Genomic DNA, 23,479 nt, shown 5'->3' with positions numbered 1-23,479 from the left:
CTTGCTTACTCTCGAAGGGGTGAAAGGAAGTCCCTTTGAATGCTGTGTTCCACAAGGCAGAACAGATTGTCATACCATATTGTCATTTTGAACATAATTTAAGAACAAAAAAGCCAAAATCTGCCTTTACGGGAAAGCACAATCCAAGTTCTTCATTGAAGTAAATGTTTGCTGTGCATTTTGTACAGTTTTGATATTTTCAGCAATAAGCTAAAGAGAACTCTTACGGGAGACAGAAGGGGCAACCGAAGAGAAATAAAACGGGTTTTCTTCTCCTTTATTTTCTTCAAACATAACCACATGTTAGAAGGTGTAAGTGTTTTTAAAAGCAATCACTTCTTATACCTAGGCTCTTTCAAAGAGGTCATTTCACTCTCATTGTCACCTCGAGAAAAACAATAAGGCAGCAATCTTTCAAGTAATTGCACAGACATGCCATTTTTTTGCTTATGCAATGAAGTATCATTCATTTAGGATCAGAATACAGTCTTTCTAAATTAGAGGTTTGCATGAGTAATTATATAAAATGATATGTTTGTTTACATCTCCAGCTAAAATTTACATCATTGTCTATCATTTCTCTTTGAAATTTGATTTCATTTTTTCGATCCCTAACTTATTTCAAAAGATGAATGTAGTGTTAAAGTGTTTGCAATGCCTCTCACTGCCTATAGGTAATAAAATCACCCTGGTTATTGCTATTCATTTGTACTTGTCTGTGGTTAGAATACTCAATAGTTTTACTTTCCTGAATGTGTAGTTGACAATCCTAAAGTTATATATTGTAGTTCGCCCTCCTTTTTCTATCTAAAGTCCTAAATTTACTTCCATGCCATCAAAGCATAGCAGGATAGCTGAAAACTAATGACCACATTTCTAAACAGATGCATACTCTTTTTTTTTTGTGTTCAGTGTATCTGTGAAAAGGCTATCTGCACACTTTGTGTGTACTATTAATAAATATTTAAGAATTCTAGTAAACCCATCAGCAAACCCATACATTTCTGTATGAGTTTTTGAAAATTCAGCCTAAGGGTTATTGTGATCTAGCCGTGTGTGTTATCAGTCACTGAATTTATGGGACATTTTTCAAAAAACAATGTTTATTTTTGTTGTCTTCTTGATCTATTTAACTTACTAGGTTAAAATGCCCATATTTGCAGCAAGCAATCCCAAGGTATTTTACTCCCCAAACAGGGCTTTCAAGGGTTATTCCAAGGAAAGTTTCCTTTGATATCTTTGTGGATTTTCTTTGAGTATTCTTGTTCTTTACAATGTTTGAGAAAGATGGATTGGGAAACATACCCACTTCAAGCTATGAAGCATAGCATCTGTGATACAGGATGTTCAAAGCATCAAGCAGGGCGCAGGCAAACAACAACTCTGTGGAGGAAGCTATCTAATTTTATATTCTTGTTTCCATTTCAAAATTGATTTATTTGAAGATGAGGATCAGTGTCTTAATGAGAGGAAAATTTGCCTTCCCCCCAGGAACCAGGGACTAGCAAAGCTTCAAGCTGAGACCTTAACCCTAATCCATCCAGAACGGCTCTGCGTGGGTTTGACATATGGGCCCTGAGATGTATGGCATCGTGCCTGCCCTTGTTCAGCTGGGTGAAAACCCTGACCCTCCTAGTGAACAGGGCATAAAGCATAGACTGCATTCCACATAAACCGGGCAATATGTTCTGAGGCCACAAATTAACCTGCAGTCCTTAGTCATACTTTTAACACATCACATGGTTGTATTTTTTAAACAAAATGCTTTCTTGTGCATATGCATAGCAGAAAAAAAAATGATCTAACAGCGGACACTAAAATATGGAATAAATTATGTCCAGTTAGCCCGTGGTTGGGGAGAGGAAAGAGGAAAGAGGTTCTTGACATTTCAACCTTCCATGTTACCTTGCATGTACTCTTTTCATATTTCATCTAAACAAAGTTTCAAAATCAGAAATTAGTGAGAGAGTCCTTTTCTTTTTTTTTAATGTATACTTTATACAATAAAACTTGCAACACTTCCAGAGAGTAAAACACCCTGTTTCTCCATACCACATTCTGGTACCATTTAGACAGTACTTCAGGACACAGCTCAGGTACAGTTATCTGGCTATATACTGAATGCACATAATTCAGTTTCATAATAAGAATGCTGTTGAACTCTCCTTGGCTTCAAAGTCATATTAGGGGAACTCAATCTGTGTTAGAAAATAGCTTGTGGCAAACTGATTTTTGGTCCCTAAGTGCTATGGTATTAAGAATCTGTGAATTTCTTCAAAACCAAAGGTCAGTTCAGTTCAGCATCACAGCCATGGGCTGATCTGGACGTGTAAAGAATAAGCATCAGGAGAGGCAAAGATACAGCAGTGTCTCCCTCATGGTAGATTTTTCATTGGTGGTTCTCCAAGCTCATAAATTCATCTTTTTTTTTTCCTAATACAGATAATTTTAAAAAGACATATTTGTTGAGAGTACAGACATTGATAAGCACCAGAGCAAATACCCTTTTGTAAATATGTATTTATTGAATTAACAGTTTTTAACATTCAATTCATTGAATATGTGTAAAATTTCATATACTTACATAAGCATACTCAAGTATTTGACTGCATGTGTGTAAATATATATACATATATATATATCTGTGTATAACGGTCTGCCTAAACACACCGTGACATCCAGGCATATCATTTGTGTGAGGACTCTTTTGTAAAAGAAGAGAGCCAACTGAAGTTAGAACATGTGCATTATTTAGTTGGAAGACCATCATTGTCATTTGGCCACATGAATTGAAGCCTAAAAGTCAGAGTTAGCGAGCAGGTTCATGTTTGTCCACACGTCATCACCCTTTCTGATTCCGAAATCATAGATAATGCCTTGAATTTTCTTTTTTTTTTTTTTTTTAAAAAAAAAAGTTATTTTCTAGGTATATTTTGGTGGTTGCTGTGCTGGTGAGCAGGACCTACCCAGCTGGTCCATGCTGCTCTTAGATATGGGTCTCAAATGTCCATTTGTCCAGGGATTTGCAAGGGGTTACAGAAAAATACAAATGCCGCTTTCACAGTTCCAGCCTTTCTTTATCCCTTGGTCTGTCATGCTGTCCAAGACTCCCCTCTCATTTTTTCCCTCTCTTCTAAGATTGAAGGTCTAATGCAGTTGTACCAGCTTTGCAAGTGGCAAGATGGGTACGCAGAACAAATCCTTTATGTTGTTCATCATACTAATGTTTCAGTCTTTATCTGCTGTGTTAGAAAAATAAACCCATTCTTTTGGAAGAAGTTTGATAAATTCATGGAGAAATTTGAAGAATTCAAATAATTGGTTAAAAGCCTGGAAATATTGGCCTGTATTATGTTAATGTTAGAAAAAAACAAGAAAATATCCAATTTTGCTAGGGTATAAATTAAGGCTGATGTACACAGTCAAGTCTGGCTGACTGGCTTATATTTTATGGAATTTAAAAAATAGTCATGTCCAATAAATATAGGATCCTGAGATCACAATTTGTCCCAGTGCAGTTTTAGCATTATTTCCCCCTTCTTCAGTTGTCACCTTCACTTTAATCAACGTCAAGTTTACTTAGAATTTGAAAAGTCGCTATTTACTTTCATTCTGTCTATCTGTTTTTCTCAAGATTCTCATCTTGCTTGCATCCTACGCCCACATTTCTTCACCAGTTAATCATAAAAAATTGTAAACATAAGCTTCTGTGTTAGCTTTAGGCCATCCTATAAAATATGTTTACATTTTCAGTACTTTACAGTGGAAATTTTGATAAAGATTGGCAAAAAATGTCAGAATTTAATCTGAAGTTTGGAGCTCTGGTAGAATTAAATGGCAGTATCACAGCCTTCTGAAGGCGGAATAACTTGGATATACAAATGCAAATATAGATACAGAGCTTTTTGAAATGGAAGGTGCTGGCCCCAAATTGCATTAGAATATAAATATGCTTGCTTTGCTTTATGTTAAATTAGTTACTAATTTTCTGTTGTTTTTATGTATTCTTGAATAAAAATAAGAAATGCAAAAATTACAGTCATTTAAGACAAATTCTTAGCAAATATAAATTTATTGCAGTGAAATTTCTTTACATTGAGCCTATTACCTGCATATCATCAGAGGGTAATACATGCTTTTGGTATTTCTCAGATACAGAAACTTGCATAGCCATCTGATTAAGCATCCAAGCAGAACTACTGTTTAGAAACAATACAATATTTCACAAAAGACCCGGTTTAAGACAGAGCATTGTGTCACTTTTGAAAAGCAAAACCTACTGTAGATGACACCAATAAACAAAACCAAAAAGCTAAAGCTCTCTCTTTTTTTGAGGTTTGCTGGGTTTATTATTAAAAAATGCAATTTTATACAATGGCAAAAATTGATCATAAATAATTAGTCTTACTGATGAATACCTAACTATTCCTACTCTTATATCATCTTTAATCTTACAAGTATATGTATACACATTCATGCAACCACGTGTGCACACATATCTGACAATAATTCTAAGAAATAAGACCTATGATCATAATTAATGATCAAAGTAGTAAGTTTCCTTGATTGCTCTCAAATAAGTGCATGTTTCACCCACAGTAAATGTGAAATACTTTGTTTGGGTTTTGATCTCTTTCACTGAACTCTTTTTCTTTTCTCTCTTTGCATTTATGAAGCATTAAAACCATGTACACAAGATTCAGTGCTAAGTGTTGTTCAAGTGTCTTGGTCAAATGGTTGGGCCCTAACAACTGGTGAATTATTTCCAAGATGATGTATTGGCTGAAAATTATATAGGCTGATGTACTAGTTAAGGTATCAGGATTTCTTAGTTCTGATCCTGTTCCTTCCCTGGTTTCACTGGAGCTGCATCTAAACTATAAGGCTGCTGCTTTGTAGTAGCACACCCCTCATCTCTGGTTCTCTGGTCTAGATAATACAGTGATTTAGTGACAAACACTCCCATTCCTTCTGTGTCTACATGTCAGGTTTCCTTTCGGAGGGGAATGATGCAGGAGGGAGTGATGGTCTCACCCAGTGGACAGTGAGGTGTTAGAAGGAGATTCCCGAGTTAGTGCTGGCTGGAAGTTGTTGTCACAGTGTCGCAGAGTTAAATGGGACCTGTCATGCAGGGTGAGCTGATTGAGCTTCCCTCATTCCCTGAGTCTGTAATACAAGGAGAACAATAACTGTTCATTTATTTAGGGTGGGAGAAATATTCCAATACCAAAAGTAAAAGGAATTACAGAAAAAGTGAGTTATTGAAGAACATACAGTTATCTCCAAACTGAAAAAAATTAGATCAAACAATTTTTGGAGTTTCAGGAGACAGCTAAATTACGTAGCTTCAGGAAAGAATATGCCAGGATGCAGAGAGAGGAGTCAGAAGGTTTAAGAAAAGAATCACATAATCTTGCTTGTGAGCAACCACTATCATGAGGAGAGTCACACTAAAGCTGTCTGGAGCAACGGATTTCAGCAAAGCCTCCTGCAGCTGTGCTGAGGGAGCTTTCTTCCTGTCCGGTATATGGGAAGAAAAGTTCTTTGACATGGCAATGTCAGGAACCACCAAAGAGAGAAGGAACTTCAGAAAGTTTCTTCTCAGCCTGGCAAAGAGCCCAAAGCCTCAAGCTGATATTTTTTATTGTAAATAAGTTTTCTAGCAGTTTCATTTTCCTGTTCACTTTCATGGCTGTTCTTAAAGAATTATCAAAATTATGATGATTCTTTATGATTATTGTGATAAATATCGTCTGCCCTTAGCAAGATCATGATGCTTCCTCAGAAATTTGAGAAAAAACATTTGAGAGGTGTGGTATGACTGTTGAGGCTTATTAGCAGGTTTGACTATTCTGTGATAGATGGCTATTTCCCAGGTGGCTGTGGACAATTGTCCAGATGTCTGTGTCTAGAGACATGTGTCTACCACACATATTGAAGATGAGGAAAAAAAAAAAAAGAAAAGAAAGGTCATTTTTCATCATTGACTCCCTATGATTTTATATCATAAGCTGCAGTGTAGTCTAAATCTATCTTAAACATCATTTCCTTGGGCATATTTTCCTCTTGGAGTTATTTTCTTTAGATAAAGCCTTTAAATAACAACACAATATGAAGATTTAATGCAGTTGGAGAAGAACCAAAGTTGAGGTGTATTCTCTTGTGCAGGGCCAAGTTTCTCTTTATTGCCCCTGGATCTGTAATATGTCCTATATCCTGCTGAATATTACTATTATTGCGTATTTATGAGATGGAGTATTGAATACAGGTGGGACACAGCATAGTTCTCATAAAACCCATGAAATTAAACTAATTTCTTTGAGGCTGGTGTGGTAAAGCGATGTGGAGTCCTAGACATAACTAGCAGTGTTATTTCTGTTTTCAGTTTAGATGATTTGTCATAAGCAGAATTCCTTGAAATGCAGTTTTATAATCTGAAAGCATTTTTATAATCTGAAAAGACCAGATCAAACCCATACCAACACGTTGCTGTAATTAGATAGATATTAATATCAAGTATTTGAGAAATTATTGAATGTATATCCATGTGCGCTTTTAAACACTCTTGTATGGAGTGATCTATGAATGACTTCAGTAGAAGAATGTATATGAAGGTAAGCAGTCACGAGACTGTAATGGGGCCACGAGGAGTATTGGATAAGAGAGTCCTGGAGCACACAGGAGCGGAAACCAGAGGGCCCAGGACTATACACACAAATGACAAGTTATTTATGTAGAATATTATAGCAGCCTAGTGAAGCCGTGCCTAACTGGTAGTGTTGTGCAGGCACCGTCTGTCAGGATCAGGTCTGCCGAACGGATCACTCTGACACGCTGTACTGTGTATCTAAGTATTGACTTACTATCATTAAAGGGAATTGTATGTTAGTATTTGGTCTAAGGTTGTGATGACTATGTCTGATTGCTGTACTTACCTGCCTTTTAGGACTGGCTGTTAAGTCTAAATACTAAATTTATTAAGATCCATTAAACTTAAAATATATGCAGTTCTGTCATAGGGACTTTCCGTATGGTCGTACCTGTTTAGTAGGGAGTTCAGTTCGGTAGGGGCTCAGACCTACAGTTTAAAAGGCTCTAGACTGGAAAAAAAATCCAAAGTGATAACAGTAATTCTTCTGAGATCATTTTTGTTTTCCAGTGCAAAGTACAGCTAATTAGTAAAAATTGAGTTTCAAAAGAAATGAGAAGTCCTCTGTCTGAATGAGATGATAAGGGCAGGGTTGTATAGTTACAGCATTTGAGCATTCAGTAGTATTTCAGTGAGGACTAACTAACAGTTATCAACATACTAAGTACTCTACACATTCATGGTTTATGGAAAATCTAGATTTAGTTCATAATAGCATATCAAGGAGGAAGAAAGTGGAAGATTTTGTAAAAATGATCATGTTCCTTAAAGTGATCAGACCATGCTTGATAAATACACGTGTGTAACAAATGGGGCTGTTTAAAACCACAAAATACCTTACTGATCTTCACTTGTCACCTTGTTGGAATCAGTTAGGAACTTCCTTGTATATCTGCATTTTCTCTGCATGTGACATGTGCAAATGACACAAGCTCTTCATCCATGCTATCCTGTCTGTTTAAACAAATGTAATGAGTATAACCGTCCCATATGGTGTGACTATTTTGAATAATTGTAATTGCTTGATATGGGAAATACCAAGTGTTTTTATTTTTCAGCCTTTTGCCAGCACTTGATTCTCGGATATAGTAATAACACAGATATTTTCTCATGGTCCAGTCAGGTTCCCACAGACTCCCCTAAGGTATCACTTATTTGGTCTAATACATCTCATAATGAGTCTGAAATGTTGGAGGCAGGGTGCACTTTTCTATGTTCATCTCATCCCATCGCTTCTAGTTATATTTCCTCTTCTTTATTAACAGTGTGTTCTCCCTGTCTCAACAAAAGAGAGAAGTGATTCCTCTAAATATATGGTGACAGTGTCTAAAGAGCTGTAGATGTAGAAGCCCTATGGGACTATAGGTATTATGTAGCTGTAAGCTGCTACTGAATTTATGATCATCATAGATTTAGGTTTAGATGATTGGCTAGCCTGATTAAATAAGTAAGCCTTATGGATAATCCAGGGAATATTACCTTTACTGTCTTCTTCAGTAGTCGTACAAAGGAGGAATTTTTGAGAATGACTATTCATTGGCATTTTCTTCCCAAAGATGTATACCCCCAGGAAGAGCTGCTCTGTTTACACTCGCTAGAATCTCTCACAAGAAAAAAAGCACAGAATGCATTTTCCTATCCAAAGAAACATTTTATATAAGGGACAACTCAGATTCGACCTTCAAATCTCTACTGAGAAAAAAATAAAAACTGTAACTGTTTTTATAGAAGAGTATGCGTAGCTTTTCTTTAAGGAAATTTGAAAGTGTTTCATTTTCTTTACTTGGTATAAATCTCACAAGAGATTAATCATTTCTCAAAGTATGTTGCTTTAAAAAAAAAGATTTCTTCATCATAAGGGTACTTTATTTTAAAGCCTCAGTTTGAACATGGAACAAATTGATGACATTGTAGTACAAAACCTTTAATGCGTTAGAATGATTACATTTAGAAATCATTATATATACAAGTAGTTATTACAGAAATAATCTTCTTTGTCAAGTATTCTTGGCGTAGAAGTAATCAGCATCCTTTCCCATTAATTGTTTGAGAACTCTGAAATCTTTAGTGAGATTTTTACGAAAGGATTTCAGTCAAATGCAAATGATTCACTGCAGCACTTAATCATAAGACAAATAGTGATTCTTTAGTAAGGTTTTTATTCAGTGTAATAAATGTAGCATGTTAACTGTAGATATACAGCTAACTGTTTTTCAGTTACTTTTTTCACAGCATTTTTCTTTAAAGATTCATTGTTAGTCAGGAAGTCTCATAATGGCTGTACTGTGAAAGAAAATGCTTGACAGATGTCAAGAAATCTGTGCCTGATACAGCTTCAAATAGATTTTTTCCCATTGAGTATTCAAAAAAATGAACTTATTTCTTATGGTCAATAGAGACATATATTTTTCAGCAGATATTAACAATCAAATATTACCATTTTTCCACAGGTCTGATTACAACAACATCAAGAAAACTGGATCGAGAACAGCAAGCAGAGCATTTTTTGGAGGTAAGATTAAGTGGAGAATATATAAAAGATTAACTGATTTTTTGAGTTTAAAATCACTTCGTCCTATTCCAAGAAAGTGGAATTCTCCCTTCTCTAGATGTGTGCAAGATTCACACAAAGATGAGAATTGCATGATTATAAATTATAAATGTAAATATACCTGGCAGTTCATGAGCACTTGAACAATAAAAGAAATACACAAAACATTTATTTTCCACCTCTGATCTACTTCAGTTATATCTTATATCATAGCCTTTGAATCTTATTCTTTTCTTCTTTTCTGTGTGTGCCGCAGAGGTTTAGAGTATTTCAGAGGAAAAGGGTTTTTTCAGTTGGTGACATCTGCTCTTAAATAGCTCAGTTAATTTGTGAGACCTTTACTATGCCAAGATTTGCATAAAGGCAGAGCTCTGAGTAATCTGAAAGTTGTGTATAGAACTTTTTCCAGTCTCTGAAGTTAAACCTTTTTTTGCATCTCAGATCTACCATAAAACTGTTTTTCTGGATGAAAGTAAACTTTGACTTTCCTTGCTTTTACAGTATTATCAGAATCAAATGCTTGACTTACTAAGACTACTAACTAACAATTTTCAAGTAAAATGTTGCCCTCTAAAAAGGGGCATATATATCTCAGCCATTTCCTAGCCCTAACTTGTTTTTTTGTGAATATTTTGCTTTATAAATGGCTCATGTATACTGAATCTGGTGTAATATATTTGTGTACTTCTGGTTTTACCTCATAAGTTTTCTTTCTCATTGCTCTACGCTATGGTGAGTTTTTTTCTTCGAGTAGAAGGTCTTAGATTCTGTTCTCTTGTCAATTTGTGAAATAAGGAATTTTTCACTTGTGTTGGTTCAAGTAAAAGAGAACCATACCCATATAGTCTATCATTTCTACTATATATTTTAGGCAATTGTCTTCAAGTCTGTACAAGTTAAAGATATATTTGGACGTAATAAGCATCTGGAAAAAATAGTTCCCAGGGACAATCACCCATTGGCAGTAAAATGCAATAAAATGTGCTTTTGGGTATTCCACGGTTATTTTTGTTTGCTATAAATTTAAAGTAATTTTTGCATACTGCAGAACACAGCAGAGAAGGGTTAATTTATTACTTGACCTGCTAATTTTTTCATGATAGTTCACTGGATAGCCAAATAGGTCTTTTCAGTTGCTAATGAAATGTTAACCATTGCTGCCTCTTGAAAGCAAAAGTTATCTGGGATCAAACCGCGAAAGCTGCTGATGTTTCAGAACTAAGCTCTCTGAGATGTGTGCATTTGTATGACACTCTCAAAACATTTTGTAAAATACCTGGCTCTCTGTGTGTGTAATTAACCCCCTGGGGAGGCCTTAATTGCCAAGACAGCTGTGGTCTCCCAGAAGTACGGTATTTCACTTCCGGCTTCATTTTATACCCTTCCTCCAGTAGGGTCTGTCTAGTATAAAAGAGAGTAAACTTGGCTTCCTTTGAAAAGCTCTGATTAGTGCTTGACCTGGCAACCTCTGTTCCCATTTGCCTAGTGGATATGTGAGACATTGACAGACCTTTCCTAGATACAACTTGTTAATTATTTTTAATAAGCCTGTCTTTTTCCTACTTGAATTTGACAGCGATGCTATATCCATACTGGCCCATAGTTACTGAGCAAATTCCACTAGTAAAAGTATTTGCATTTCATTCTGGTAGGAGAATGAAGTGGAGCAAGATGCCCTAATTCTGCATAGTGCTATTGCTTGTTTTTCATCTGGATGTCTCCCATTAGGGAAAAGCAAGGTGCAGAGTGGTTGTGTCTGGCCCACAGTCAGGTGATGAGAGTGGTTGATCTTGGCACCCCTGTAAGCAGATGGAAAAATGAGACCCACTACAGAGAGCTGGAGATCTGCAGATAGCTGCACGTGAGGCGTAGGGTGACTCCTCTGGATTTGTCTGTCGCTTCCTTGACAGAGGAAGCACAGATTAACAGGGAGGACTGAACACAGGTATTTAAAGCTACCAAAGTTAGCTATGGGATTCCCCTTGTAACTACACAAGAAGTCTGTTGCAAGGTAAGTGTTGAGCCCAAGTCGCTTGTATGCTTGTGTGTGGCTCTCTCCCTACTCCTTTAGTTGTCTTCTGTGAATGGAAGGTCTGTGTCTGACTGATTTTTAATGGTACCCAAGGGTGCAGTGAAAGGATGTTGTAGTGATTAGTACTCTTTGTACTAATCAAAGAGTAAGTCACAAAGAGAGGACAAATACTGATGTATTTACAAGTCTTTGATGGTTGTCTAGCCCCAAGGAAGTCAGAAAGAGGCTCTCCTTTACAATAATTGGAGACTTATCTGCTGTCTGCCTGTCTGTCTGCCATGACTGTTTCGATCATGTTGTTTGAGGGGGGAGGTTTTTTGAGGCTTTTGGGGGAGAAAAAAAAGAGTTTATTCTCTCAGATCTTTCACTGGTTGTGACGTTCTCAGTGCTATTCTTTTTTTTCAACTCCCAAGTGGAGGGCGTAATTTTTTGACACCTTTGTAATGTCATGCAAAGCTTAAGATTTTGTTCAGTGTTTGTTAGCAGATAGCATTTTCTGGTTAGATTTAAATTGGTTGTCATCAGATTTTATACAAGATGATGTCTTATGGTAGTAGATTATTAATAGAATGGTTCTTCCTGAAACTGGAGGAAGTGACCACATGATTACATTATTTTCTCACATGTCACAAACCAAATGTGTTTGTTTTGAATTATTTCACAGCTTATCTTAAAGATTCAGGGTATGGGGAGGTAAACTATTGAAATATGCCTCTGGGAAAAAAAATAGAAAACCTGCTTGCTTTTATTTCAGGTGAGCTGTAATTGCAGTTTTCAGATGATCTGTCTTTATTCTCCTTCAGTAACTAGACACATCAGCACCGTGGTTACAGATTTCCTGCTCTTCCTTTCTACTTTGATTGCATTCTTCTGGAAATCTATCTCTTCTTGTATTATCCTAAATTAGTAAAAGAAAGAACCTAGAACTGGAGAATGCTAATGAAGTTTGAGGTCTGGAAAACCACGGAAAATATTCTGCCATATTCTTCTGCCCCCTTTTCTTGTAGATACCTTCTAATCCTGATCTCACAGCTTTACCTGTAGTAATTTTGCTATCCAGTTATATGCAAACAGCTGCTGAAGTGCCAGATGTACGGTATAAGGGGTAGAAGTTAACCATTTCATGCAGAATCTACAACATTTTTTTCTGTCAGCTTATTTTGAGACATCCAGAAGATAAATAGTTCGTGGTCTGCTTTTCAGTGTGTACACGCAGTTTGGCGGGAGAGGACTGTTTGATCCTGGCTACAGCTCTCTGACTTGTATATTCAGCCTGTGTTGTGGGTCGGAGCGCGTGTTGTCTCAGTGTTAGTTTTGGGTAGTTTCTGAACACAGAGGCACAGGGAAGGCCTCTGCAAAGCGCGCGCACTGCCGGAGCATTCAGTTGGCTGGGGATTTCTGAGGGGCAAGGCCCATAGCTAACACAGGAGTTAGCCAGAAGAGTTACAGGCTTCAGTGTACAATTCTAGCAATAGTCTTTGAAATGTCAGAAGTTTATGACTGGAAGGTTAAATTATCTGTAGTTAGATATGACCTCTTTGTCACCTTGATGAAGAAATATAGTTAGTGAAGAAATATAGAAGGTTAGTGTTTTTCAAGTGCTGACATTATTTGGGCACTCTTGATGATGGAATGGAGACCAGGCTCCTAAATCATTTAGCCAATTTTGAAAATTGTAGCCCTAGTATCTCTTATTCCTCAACAGGGTGTTTAAGTTTACCACTGTAGTAAATTATCTTTTAACATTTATCATGGTGCAAAACCTGTCTCATTAGAGCCTCGCTATAAAGAATAAAAATAATTGCTAATAACCATGGTCAGAACTTTGAACCTCTTTAACGATGATAAAACAACTGAACACAATAGGTTTAAAAAACCTGTTTTGACAGGCTTAGCCTTTCAAGGTCCAAGTCATCTACCATAATTAATGAGGATGAGAAGCAGGAGCAGAGCGTTGGCTTAGTGCTGCTAATTTTTAGCCAACTTAGTGCTATCAGAATAGTAACACTGCCTCTCAAGTGCCTTGCTTTTGTAGCAAATCAGTATGTATAAGCCGCATCAATCTTCCTGCTGTGATGCTTTAGTATAGCTCCAAGAAGGATGTCAGTAATGCAAGGGGTTATAATGAAGATAAATTCGTGTATCTGATGTAAGTGTCAAAATACATGGACTGAATGAAGCATATTGGTTTCTGTTTACTGTAAGTATACTAACAGAGGGTACAATAAGCTGTGTTACATGGTGTGTATTTATAAGCAGTAATTAGGGGGAAGCATAATTATCTGCTGTAATTGTAGCCTTCTGAAAAGAAATCAAATTTCCACGCGTTTAATGGAAATTTGTAATTCTAAGGGGAATTTTGATGGAAGGAATATAATTTTTCCATTTGGAATTTGGTCTGGAATGTCAGAGGGGAAGGTGCAGCTAGGAAGTTGATGACCACAGTTTTGGGGAGGAGACTAACATTATTTTAGACTAGCACGTTCTTCCCACAAAAACCATACCAGTAGTTCAGTGTCGAACCAGCACTGTGTCCACTGTCATACTCTTCTTTTTTTCTTTAAGATCTCTTGCAAGAACTTGATAGATTTAACCTGATTTCCCTTTTGAGCGTATTCAGTTGGGCTGCAGCCTTCCCTGTTGGTGATGCCTGAAGTGTGTGCTGTTTTTTCAGAAACTGCAGAGTTTTCTAACGAATATAGGCGGCAATATGGCAATATGCACTTTTATATTTTTTACAGTAGAATTATAAAAGCTGAAGTTCCCTGAATTTATGTAGTGTTCTACAGAACTTTGATTGTTTAATCCTGGATTACAGATCCATGTAAGCATTTGTTCATAGAGCTTTAGCAATGCCTACATTTGGCAAGGAAAGATGCATTTTTCCTTGGTGACATGCTAGTGATTGGGGTAAAAGTTGAACATTTTGTTTGAGATTTAAATAGCTTCAAAGGCATATGCCTTTCTTTTTTGTAACACCAAAGCCTATTAGATGATGCAAGAGAAATTAAAAATATAGGTAAACAGCCTACTAATTCCAGCTTGAAGTTAAAACTGATTACCTGAAGTTTCTGTAAAATAACTATGCTTTATACAAGTAAGAAAACTAGTGATCTAATTTTATTATTTCAAGGATGCCTAAAAGGAATTTGTCCTGGAAAAAAAATATATATATAGTGAGAAATTTCTGAAAAGACAGTAACAGCAATAAGCTGTTGTCAGCTTTGCATAGCGACACCTTGAACTTCAATGCCAACATCAAAGGGGAGAAGAAAAAAAAAGTGAGGGAAAAAGAGAAAGGAAGCCTAACTTTAAAAAGGGAAGAAATAAAATAGTTCTAAGAAAATATACGTCAGTCTTTCTCAGACTGTGCCACCATGGGAATATCGGCCCAGGATGCTGTCTGGAGGGTGGCACTGTATGCATGCAGTCCCTATTGCTCTGGGGGCCAGGCAGCCTCAGAGGACAGTTGCGGTGTGGCGGTAGAGCTAGCAGAGACCAGCTTCTGCAGCATCCTTCATGGCACGTCCTGCGGATGCCACATTGCAGATTTCCACCCAGAGCACTGCATTCTTCAGGAGCTGCTATTGTGTACCAACTTTCTCAAAATGCATGGGTTGCATTTGCCCTTCTTCCACTTTCCGTCCTGTTTTTGAGGATTATTTTTCTTTTTTTATTTTTTTTTCTGTTGAGTTGTGATTTTCAGAAGTAGCCAGCAACTTTCCAAAGACAGGAGATAACTGGAGGTTGAAACTGTTTTTCAGAGTTAGATTTACGTATGACATTGTACACTGCTTCTCATGTGTATTCAGGCGTAAAATCTTACACAGCAGAATGAGGAAGAAATCTTGGTGTGGTTACATCTGCCTGCAGTATTAAGCGGTCTCATATATAAGACTATCATCTCTAAGTAATGATGTGACCGAATAAGATGAAGAGATAGCAAGTCCATCCCTGGAAATATTGCTAGTTCAATTGCTAACAGAGTGGCCTCTGTGCAAGGGATAGGAAAAGGAGTTTTAAACTGCAAAAGAATTAAGGCATGACATTTTTGCAGCATATTCTGTTTTCTTTGATTATTACAAATTTCAATAGCTCCCAGATGTTCTATTATTTTAAATAGCAACTTGGAGTCTCATGGTTTAAGGCCCTAGAAGGAAGGGAGGTCCAGGAGAACTGGCTAATATTCAAACATCACTTCCTCCAAGCTCAAGAGCGGTGCATGCCTATGAGTAAGAAGTGCAGCAAAAGGGGCAGGAGACCTGCATGGGTGAGCAAGGAGCTCCCGGCCAAATTCAGACAGAAGAAGAAAATACACAGAATGTGGAAAAGGGGACAGGCTGCTTGGGAGAAGTATAGGAATGCAGTCAGAGTATGTAGAGATGCTGTGAGGAAGGCTAAGGCCTGGTTGGAATGGAGTCTTGCAGGGGATGTCAAGGACAACAGGAAGGGCTTCTTCACATACATCAGCAGCAGGAGGAGGACTAGGGAAAATGTGGGCCCGCTACTGAATGGGGCGGGGGCCCTGGTGACAAGGGATGCAGAGAAGGCAGAATTACCAAATGCCTTCTTTGCTTCAGTTTTCACTGCTAAGGGCAGCCCTCAGGAATCCCAGAGCCTGGACGTGAGGGAGAAAGTCTGGAGAAGGGAAGAGTTTCCTTTGGTTGAGGAGGATAGGATTAGAGACCTTCTGGGCAGGCTAGGCATCCACAGATCCATGGGCCTAGATGGGATGCACCCACGGGTACTGAGGGAGCTGGGGAATGTTGTTGACAAGCAGCTCTCCATCATCTTTTAAAGGTCCTGAAGAACTGGAGAGGTGCCTGAGGACTAGAAGAAAGCCAATGTCACTCCAGTCTTCAAGAAGGATAAGGAGGAACCAGGCAATTCTAGGCCAGTCAGCCTCACATCCATGCCTGCAAAGGGGATGGAACAGCTCATTCTGGATGTCATCTCCAGACATAGGGAGGGAAAGAAGGAGTAGCCAGCATGGATTCACCAAGGGGAAATCCTGCTTAACCAATCTGGTAGCCTCCTCTGATGGAAAGACTGGCTGGGTAGATGAAGGGAGAGCAGTGGACGTTGTGTACCTTGACTTCAGCAAGGCTTTTGACACTGTCTCCCATCACATCCTCCTAGATAAGCTCGGGATAGACGAGTGGAGAGTGAGGTGGCTTGAGAACTGGCTGAAAGGCAGAGCTCAGAGGGTTGTCATCAGTAGCGTGGAGTGTGGTTGGAGGCCTGTGTCTAGTGGCGTCCTGCAGGGCTCAGTCCTGGGTCCCATCCTGTTCAACTTCTTGATCAACGACCTGGATGAGAGGACAGAGTGTCTCCTCAGCAAGTTTGAGGATAACCCCAGGCTGGGAGGAGTGGCTGACGCACCACAGGGCTGTGCTGCCATTCAGAGAGACCTGTACAGGCTGGAGAGCTGGGCAGAGAGGAACCTCAGGAGGTTCAACAAGGGCAACTGCAGAGTCCTACACCTAGGGAGAAATAACCCTAGGCACCAGTACAAGCTGGGGGCTGACCTGCTGGAGAGCAGCTCTGCAGAGAAGGACCTGGGAGTGCTGGTGAATGACAAATTGACCACGAGCCAGCAATGTGCCCTTGTGGCCAAGAAGGCCAATGGTCTCCTGGGGTGCATTAGGAGGAGTGTTGCCAGCAGGTGGAGGGAGGTGATCTGGCCCCTCTCCTCAGCCCTGGGGAGGCCTCATCTCGAGTCTTGTGTCCAGTTCTGGGCTCCTCAGGACAAGAGAGACATGGAGCTACTGGAGAGAGTCCAGCATAGGGCTACAAAGATGATCAGAGGGCTGGAGCACCTGCCCTATGAGGAACGGCTATGAGAGCTGGGCCTCTTCAGCCTGGGGAAGAGAAGCCTGAGGGGGGATCTTATCAATGTGTACAAGTACCTGAAGGGAGGATGTCAGGGGGACGGGGACAAACTCTTTTCAGTCGTCCCATGTGACAGGACAAGAGGCAATGGGCAGAAATTGAAGCACAGGAAGTTTTGCCTGAGCGTAAGGGGGAATTTCTTCCCTGTGAGAGTGATGGAGCACTGGACCAGGTTTCCCAGAGAAGTTGTGGAGTCTCCTTCTCTGGAGAGATTCAAGGCCCACCTGGATGTAACCCTGTCTAAGATGCTCTAGGTGCCCCTGCTGAGTGGGGAGGTTGGACTAGATGATCTCCAGAGGTCCCTTCCAACCTTACTGATTCTATGATTCTATGATTGTATGACAAAGCCTAAGCATCAGGAATTTAACTGAATTTAACAGTTGTCTTCATGCATGTGGAACTTTAATTTTGCTTTGTTATTAAATTTAAAATATTGTAAAATAATAATGGGATAAAATGAGTTTAAAAAAAGATTCTCTATTTAAATTCCTTAAAATTCTATGTGAAATTCAGATAGCCAGTTAGAAATATACACACAACTCTAACCAAAGGCACAGGGCAAGAATTGATCTGTGTATATCAAATAGTATCTCTGATCCTCAGATTGTTGATGCATGTAATACCAACAGCCTTGAGAGACTAGATGCCCTAAGAATGTGAAATTTCCACAAAATATGTAGATTCAAATCATCCTTTAGGATACTTTGCTTGTTTTTTGCCTCATGCTTACTGTTGGTTTCAATCTTTTATTTTTTAGATATTGTTTGTCTAATCCTTTTAGCCATCTCAAGATTAGATTCCCTTAAAAATGTTTTAGACATTCTATCACCAAGGTGGTGTCAAGGATACACGTACGCTGCTGACAGTTCAATTAGTGCATCATTTATATCAAAAAATCTGATTCTGGCCTCTATTGGAAACTGCATTAACTATCTAGCTAACCTATATGGAATTTCTTACATGGCAGGATTTTAGTTCAATGGTAGAAAAACTTAGACTTATTTGGTTAATTCATTTTATTGATTCAGGATACAAATAGTAATTAAGAAAACCAGTCCTCTTTTCTATGTTTAATGAACTTCCTGAAACAAAAATCTTCAGAACTTGTTATGGAAAGCATTGGTTTTTGTTACGGATATTTGACAGTTACAGAGATGTAAATGTTGAATGTTTTATAGAGCTTTTGTAGATTTATTGTAAGTTTGTCTCAATTTGTTTGTGTATGTAAATAAAAATCACAATTCATTTATTGTTTAGTCACTATTTAGCTCATGGAAGAGATCTTGTTTTCTCAGTTCACCATTATATACAATGACAGATTTACCATCCACAGTGGAATACTGGCCTATCTTGTAGTCATTTAGATAAAATATTGTAGTTTGGCCCAGTATAAAGATACAGATAACTTTGCAAGTACTAATGAAGATTCAAATTTTGAAGAGCACTACAAGATCAGAGGTGTCCTGCACTATTGCTTTGCTTGACAAACTGCTCCCTACCGTAGTTGTTACGTCTCTTTATAATACCACATTTTTAGTTGCCTAGAGCATTGTCTTATTTCAGGAGTGATTTGCATGTTTGGAGTTTTCAGAGGGACCAGAGCTTGTTTTACAGATTTCATGAATAACTGACCTGAACAGTCAGGTCATGAAATGAAGAAATCAAATTCCACAAAGCGCAGTGCTGTAGGCTTTTTCATGCTGGGCATTGAATGCCTCTTTTAGGACCTTTTTTGTGGACCCACGGCAATCCAGCAGCTGGTCTTGGCTTTAAACATCTCATCATATGCAAGCATGGAAGGAGGCACTTGGTATATAGGCTTCATGCACTAAGAAATCAGACATTTCCTATTTCTTTTGAAGGCTCAGCATCTCCTGGGAGCTGAGACATGTATCAGTGTTTTCTGAACCCTCTGGACTTAATTAAGATTTCACTGCACTTAGCATCCCATAGCTGTGAAGCCAGGCAGTGCAAGAAAATCACATTTTGGTTAACTAGCATTGCATTACATCATATCTCATGTCAATGTAGACAGGGGAAAGCCTCATTTATTACCCTGGCAGCAAGCTGCATTCTGACCATGTCTAACTGGTCCATATAGTCCTGTTTCAGTTCTATTGGCTTGCTTGAAGTTATCACTGCTAATGCCCAAGATGAAAGAATTAGACATCAACCCCCATGTCTACAATATCCTCATTTTGATAACTAGCAGTAACTTTAGGAAATCCTTTGCTCTATCAGCTCAATCATACTTCGAGAAAAGTCTGATTTTTAAAGTGTACTTGGTAGTATATACTAGGCAACGGCTTAAGGAGACCTATTTTTCTCTACTTTGCAGTGGAGCTAATGGCAATCACCCATCCAGTTATCCACCCATCTCAGGTGAGAGTGTGCAACGTAAGCTAACACAGTGGAGTGAAATTGTCTGTCTAGATGCTACAGCAGTTTGATTTAGCAGTTTATAGAGAAAGGCAGATTTGATCCCCCATCCGAACTGACCAGTGCAGAATACGTTCCCACATCATCTAATGTGCTTGTCAACTTAGAGCTTCACTACTCTGATTAGATCTGAACTTTACATCTCTGCAGATATAAGGTAACTTTTATTTCAACAACACATTAGTTGAGTTTGCTGCAGTTTTTCCTTCCTTTTTATCTTTCCCTTAACTTACATATGTCACTGTTAACAAAAAAGCTCCATATCTTAGTAGTATTTGGGAATAGGTGAGTTAACATATGAGATAAAAACAATTTAAAATGTAACCAACACCTGTATCATCGGTTCTGTTTGCAGAACTAGGAGATGGCAGAGCAGTAGATCAGTGCAAATGGAATGGAAAAATATTATTAAAACACTAAACATTATTATATAGTTTGAAAATTAGGTCTGCACCCATGTGTTAAATGCAGTTGAAACAGAGAAGGATGTACTAATGGTTTTCCTTCTCATTTTATAAATCATTTCTTGAGACTGAGCTTATGTCGGCAAATTCTATGGTTAATTTATACCAAGTTCTTCTTTCCTGTCAGGATTTTGGAGTTCTTTCTAATGCAGTTTTCTTTCTGATAAATTAGCTCACAGATTAGCTCAGAGTTCACAAGTTTTTACTTCATTGTACATTTCTTAAGATCTATAGCTCTCTTCTTTTATTGATTGGAGCCCACCTACCAAGCCCAAATTGGTTTGATGTATCCTTTCACTGCGTCTCTTAAGAGCCTGTTGCCACGCTCTGTGCTTTACTAGACAAAGAGTCATTGTGAAGGGCATGCTGGTTTACCAAATCTTCACATTTGTTTTGTGAATGTACCAATGTTTTAATCTTCTGGAGAAGCAGCAGGAAATCTTTCGCATGACTTAAATCTATTTTAGATGTAGAGAGTCTTTGTGTTATCTGAAGCATGTCTGCTTTAGTACTATATCATGTTTTCTGCGGCATTTACGGTACCAATCAGCTGCCAGACTGTTAATGCACGTCTGTAAGTGTGTGGGCAAACGAACATGCACATACTCATTTTGTGGACGTCTCCATTTGCTGGTTCACTAGCTAAGACAGAACTGAGCATTTTAAGGTGTAGGAAAGCACCTTATTCCTCAACCAGGAATACACTGCATCTATACTAAAATCCTATCTGAGCACAGCATGGATTTTCTTAGGAAACCCTAGTATATCTTTTAATTAATCTAGCATTTAAAAATGTACATTAAAAAATGTGCCCTTGCAGAAGTTTTGCATCCACTTGCCATCTTTCCCTGGATGATTTATACTCAACTGTTCATAATTCATTCTTGTTATCTCTGAGAAAAGTCATTTTAAGGGATTTTTCACAGCATCTTTAAAATCCCGCTTGTGCTCCTAGCATGACTTCACTTACTGCCACCAATCACAAAGCATCAAATCCAACCACCCTGCAACCAAATCCAACCAGATCCAGCCACCGAGCAACCAAATCCAACCACTTAGCAATGCAGTGTATATGGATCCCAGCACTAAATCTCTGGGGATCCAACTCCCTTGATGTGGGTGGACTCTGGGTTGGTTTTGACTTGCTCTTTGATCATAGGCTGTTGCATTTGCCCTGGAGTTGACTGGACACGATTCCCAGGAGGACACCTGCAGCTTAAGCGGTCCCTTCCTGAGGTCATCTTTACTTGTTAGCACTACGATTTACAGGCAACCCCTCCTTAAGGAGATATGTTTGAAAGCAGTGGTCAGACTTTGCAGGTGAGGTTGCTAAATCAGATACGTGCTTTATTCTTAGCACAAGAAAGCTACAGAATTGCTGCCAAACAAGACATGTCCAAACTCTGTGTCCCTTGCTCAAGGCTCACAATCTCCGTGGCAAGACAGATGCTCAGACAAGCAGCTATCCCACACCAGCTCAGGAGGAGAGTGCTTGATCTTGAAAAGGTACAGGGGTGAAATGACAGAGAAGAGAGAAACTAGAACTACTCTTCCTTTTGGCAACTTCTGTCATTTTTTGTTGTCTTTCTTACAACATCAGTCCTCTTTTCTTTATTAGAATTAAAATCATCCTTATTCCTAAAATATGCTCCCATGAGTCTGTCTGTCTAGTACCACATAATCCACGTGGATTTTTTTTCTGATTTTTTTTTGGGGGGGGGGGGGGGCTGCACCTTACTAATTCTCTTATTCTCTATGGTCTCATAATTTCTAGTACTGGTGGCATACTAAAAGCTTCTTTCCCCAAAACTGCCTCCACTGGGCCATTCAACTGGTGAGAATTTAGTCTTTGTCTACTGTTCCTGGAATATATTACCATTTTCTTTTTTTAAATTTCCTTATAGCTTTCTCACTATAACCTGTAATGCCCTTCAGTGCTACATTTTTCCCTTTTTGTCAGTTCTTTTATCTGACCAGATTGTCCCCTGTGCAGCATAATCCTCCAACATTGCGTTTGAGCAAAAAGACATACAAGAAATGGTAGAAAAATATTTCAAAAACATGGGAGTCTGCTTTTTTTTTATTTTTAAAGTATTTTCTTATGACAAAAGTGAATTATTTTGTGATATGTAACGAAATAACATTGGAGTATTGAATATAATTTGTAACCTGACACAATTTAAAGTATTTCCTAGAAGCCTAGAGATAAGAAAACCTCTAATCAGGTTGAGAATCAGTTTAGTAAGCATATTTGACACCTTTTTTTCTCCCTAAATACGTTATCGTGGAACATAAGAATCCTAATGCTTTTCTTATCTGACTTGCAGATTGATAATAACCAGAGACCAAACAATTCTTTTCTTTTTTATGAAAATATGATTTAAACAGAAAAGTACAAAGGCCCTGAAGCATCAAGTGCTATGAAATCTACCCTCAAAAGCGATAATTTTTTCACCCAGCCTAACGAATTTCAGTTGTCAGGAAATAGATTAATCTCCTCATTCTGAAATATAATATTGCTGTTTGCTAATCTCTCATGATACAGAGAAGTTGAAAATGTTATGGAAGTATATTTTATGTTTTGGCAAAAAAAAGAGCACCTTCTTTGGCAAGGAATATTCTAAATATTGAAAAGCAAGGATTAATGTGAATAATTTATAGCAAAAATGTCAGTATCAAAATAATTAATTATTTTTCCTCATAATCCCCAGGAAAGTAAAAAACACAAATATCAGTCATAATACTCAGATGATTTATGGCCTCAACTTTTCTGAAGAGCAGCATGTTATCTTTAATCAAGATCCAATAAATAGTTTAATACTTTGTGTTACAGCTTTAAATGTATTTGTTTTTCTCTGAGGGTTTTGTTTCCTCCCACTACCATTCCAGATAATTTTTTAACTATTACATAAATAAAAATATGTTATTAATCTTTAAAGCCAAACAGCTATCTTTAAGACTTAACAGAAAAAAAATGTGGAGCAGTTAAAGATGAGGTTTTATATGGGCATGCATTTTTTAAAAAAACACGACCACAGTTTAAAAAAACACCTGACAAAGTGTGACTCCATGAAGTCACAAGTTTTAGACTACACATTTTAGATGAGCAGAGGCAATGCTTTGTTATGTGGTACATCGAAGCATGCCATAGTGGCGTGGACAGCACTGTGAACTCTGTTGACTGAGAGATGTAGAAGGCAACAAGAAGAGTTCATTACACGTCTCAAATGAAGTCCAAAGTGTATAGCCAAAACAATAAAATTGTTAACTGATATGTGAGGTTTACTTGAATGGTTTCTTGTCTTCCTTGCTAAAAACCCTTTTGTTAGAATGGACTTTCCCAAACAACTCCCTTTGTCTATGTGTTGCAGCTTCGGCCCTTTATTTGTGGAATTAGCTACAATACCAAAGCCCAACTCTGGTCATCTTTGCATACTGTATTGACATTTACC

The 23,479-nt window shown here is 38.1% G+C and overlaps 1 protein-coding gene across 1 annotated transcript in view; it reads left to right on the top strand.

Annotated features, from left to right (window-relative positions):
- The window catches only part of FAT3 (FAT atypical cadherin 3), a 428,821-nt gene that overhangs the window by 283,355 nt on the left and 121,987 nt on the right, over nt 1-23,479 (top strand). The window contains exon 4 of the mRNA XM_062577955.1: nt 9,100-9,161. Coding sequence (XP_062433939.1) covers nt 9,100-9,161 — 62 coding nt within the window. The remainder of the gene's footprint in view (nt 1-9,099; nt 9,162-23,479) is intronic.

The sequence above is a fragment of the Rhea pennata genome, chromosome 1, assembly GCF_028389875.1.
Source record: "Rhea pennata isolate bPtePen1 chromosome 1, bPtePen1.pri, whole genome shotgun sequence".
NCBI lineage: Eukaryota > Metazoa > Chordata > Aves > Rheiformes > Rheidae > Rhea > Rhea pennata.
The sequence above is the reverse complement of the archived record's forward strand: the minus strand, read 5'-3'. Positions and strand labels throughout refer to the sequence as shown.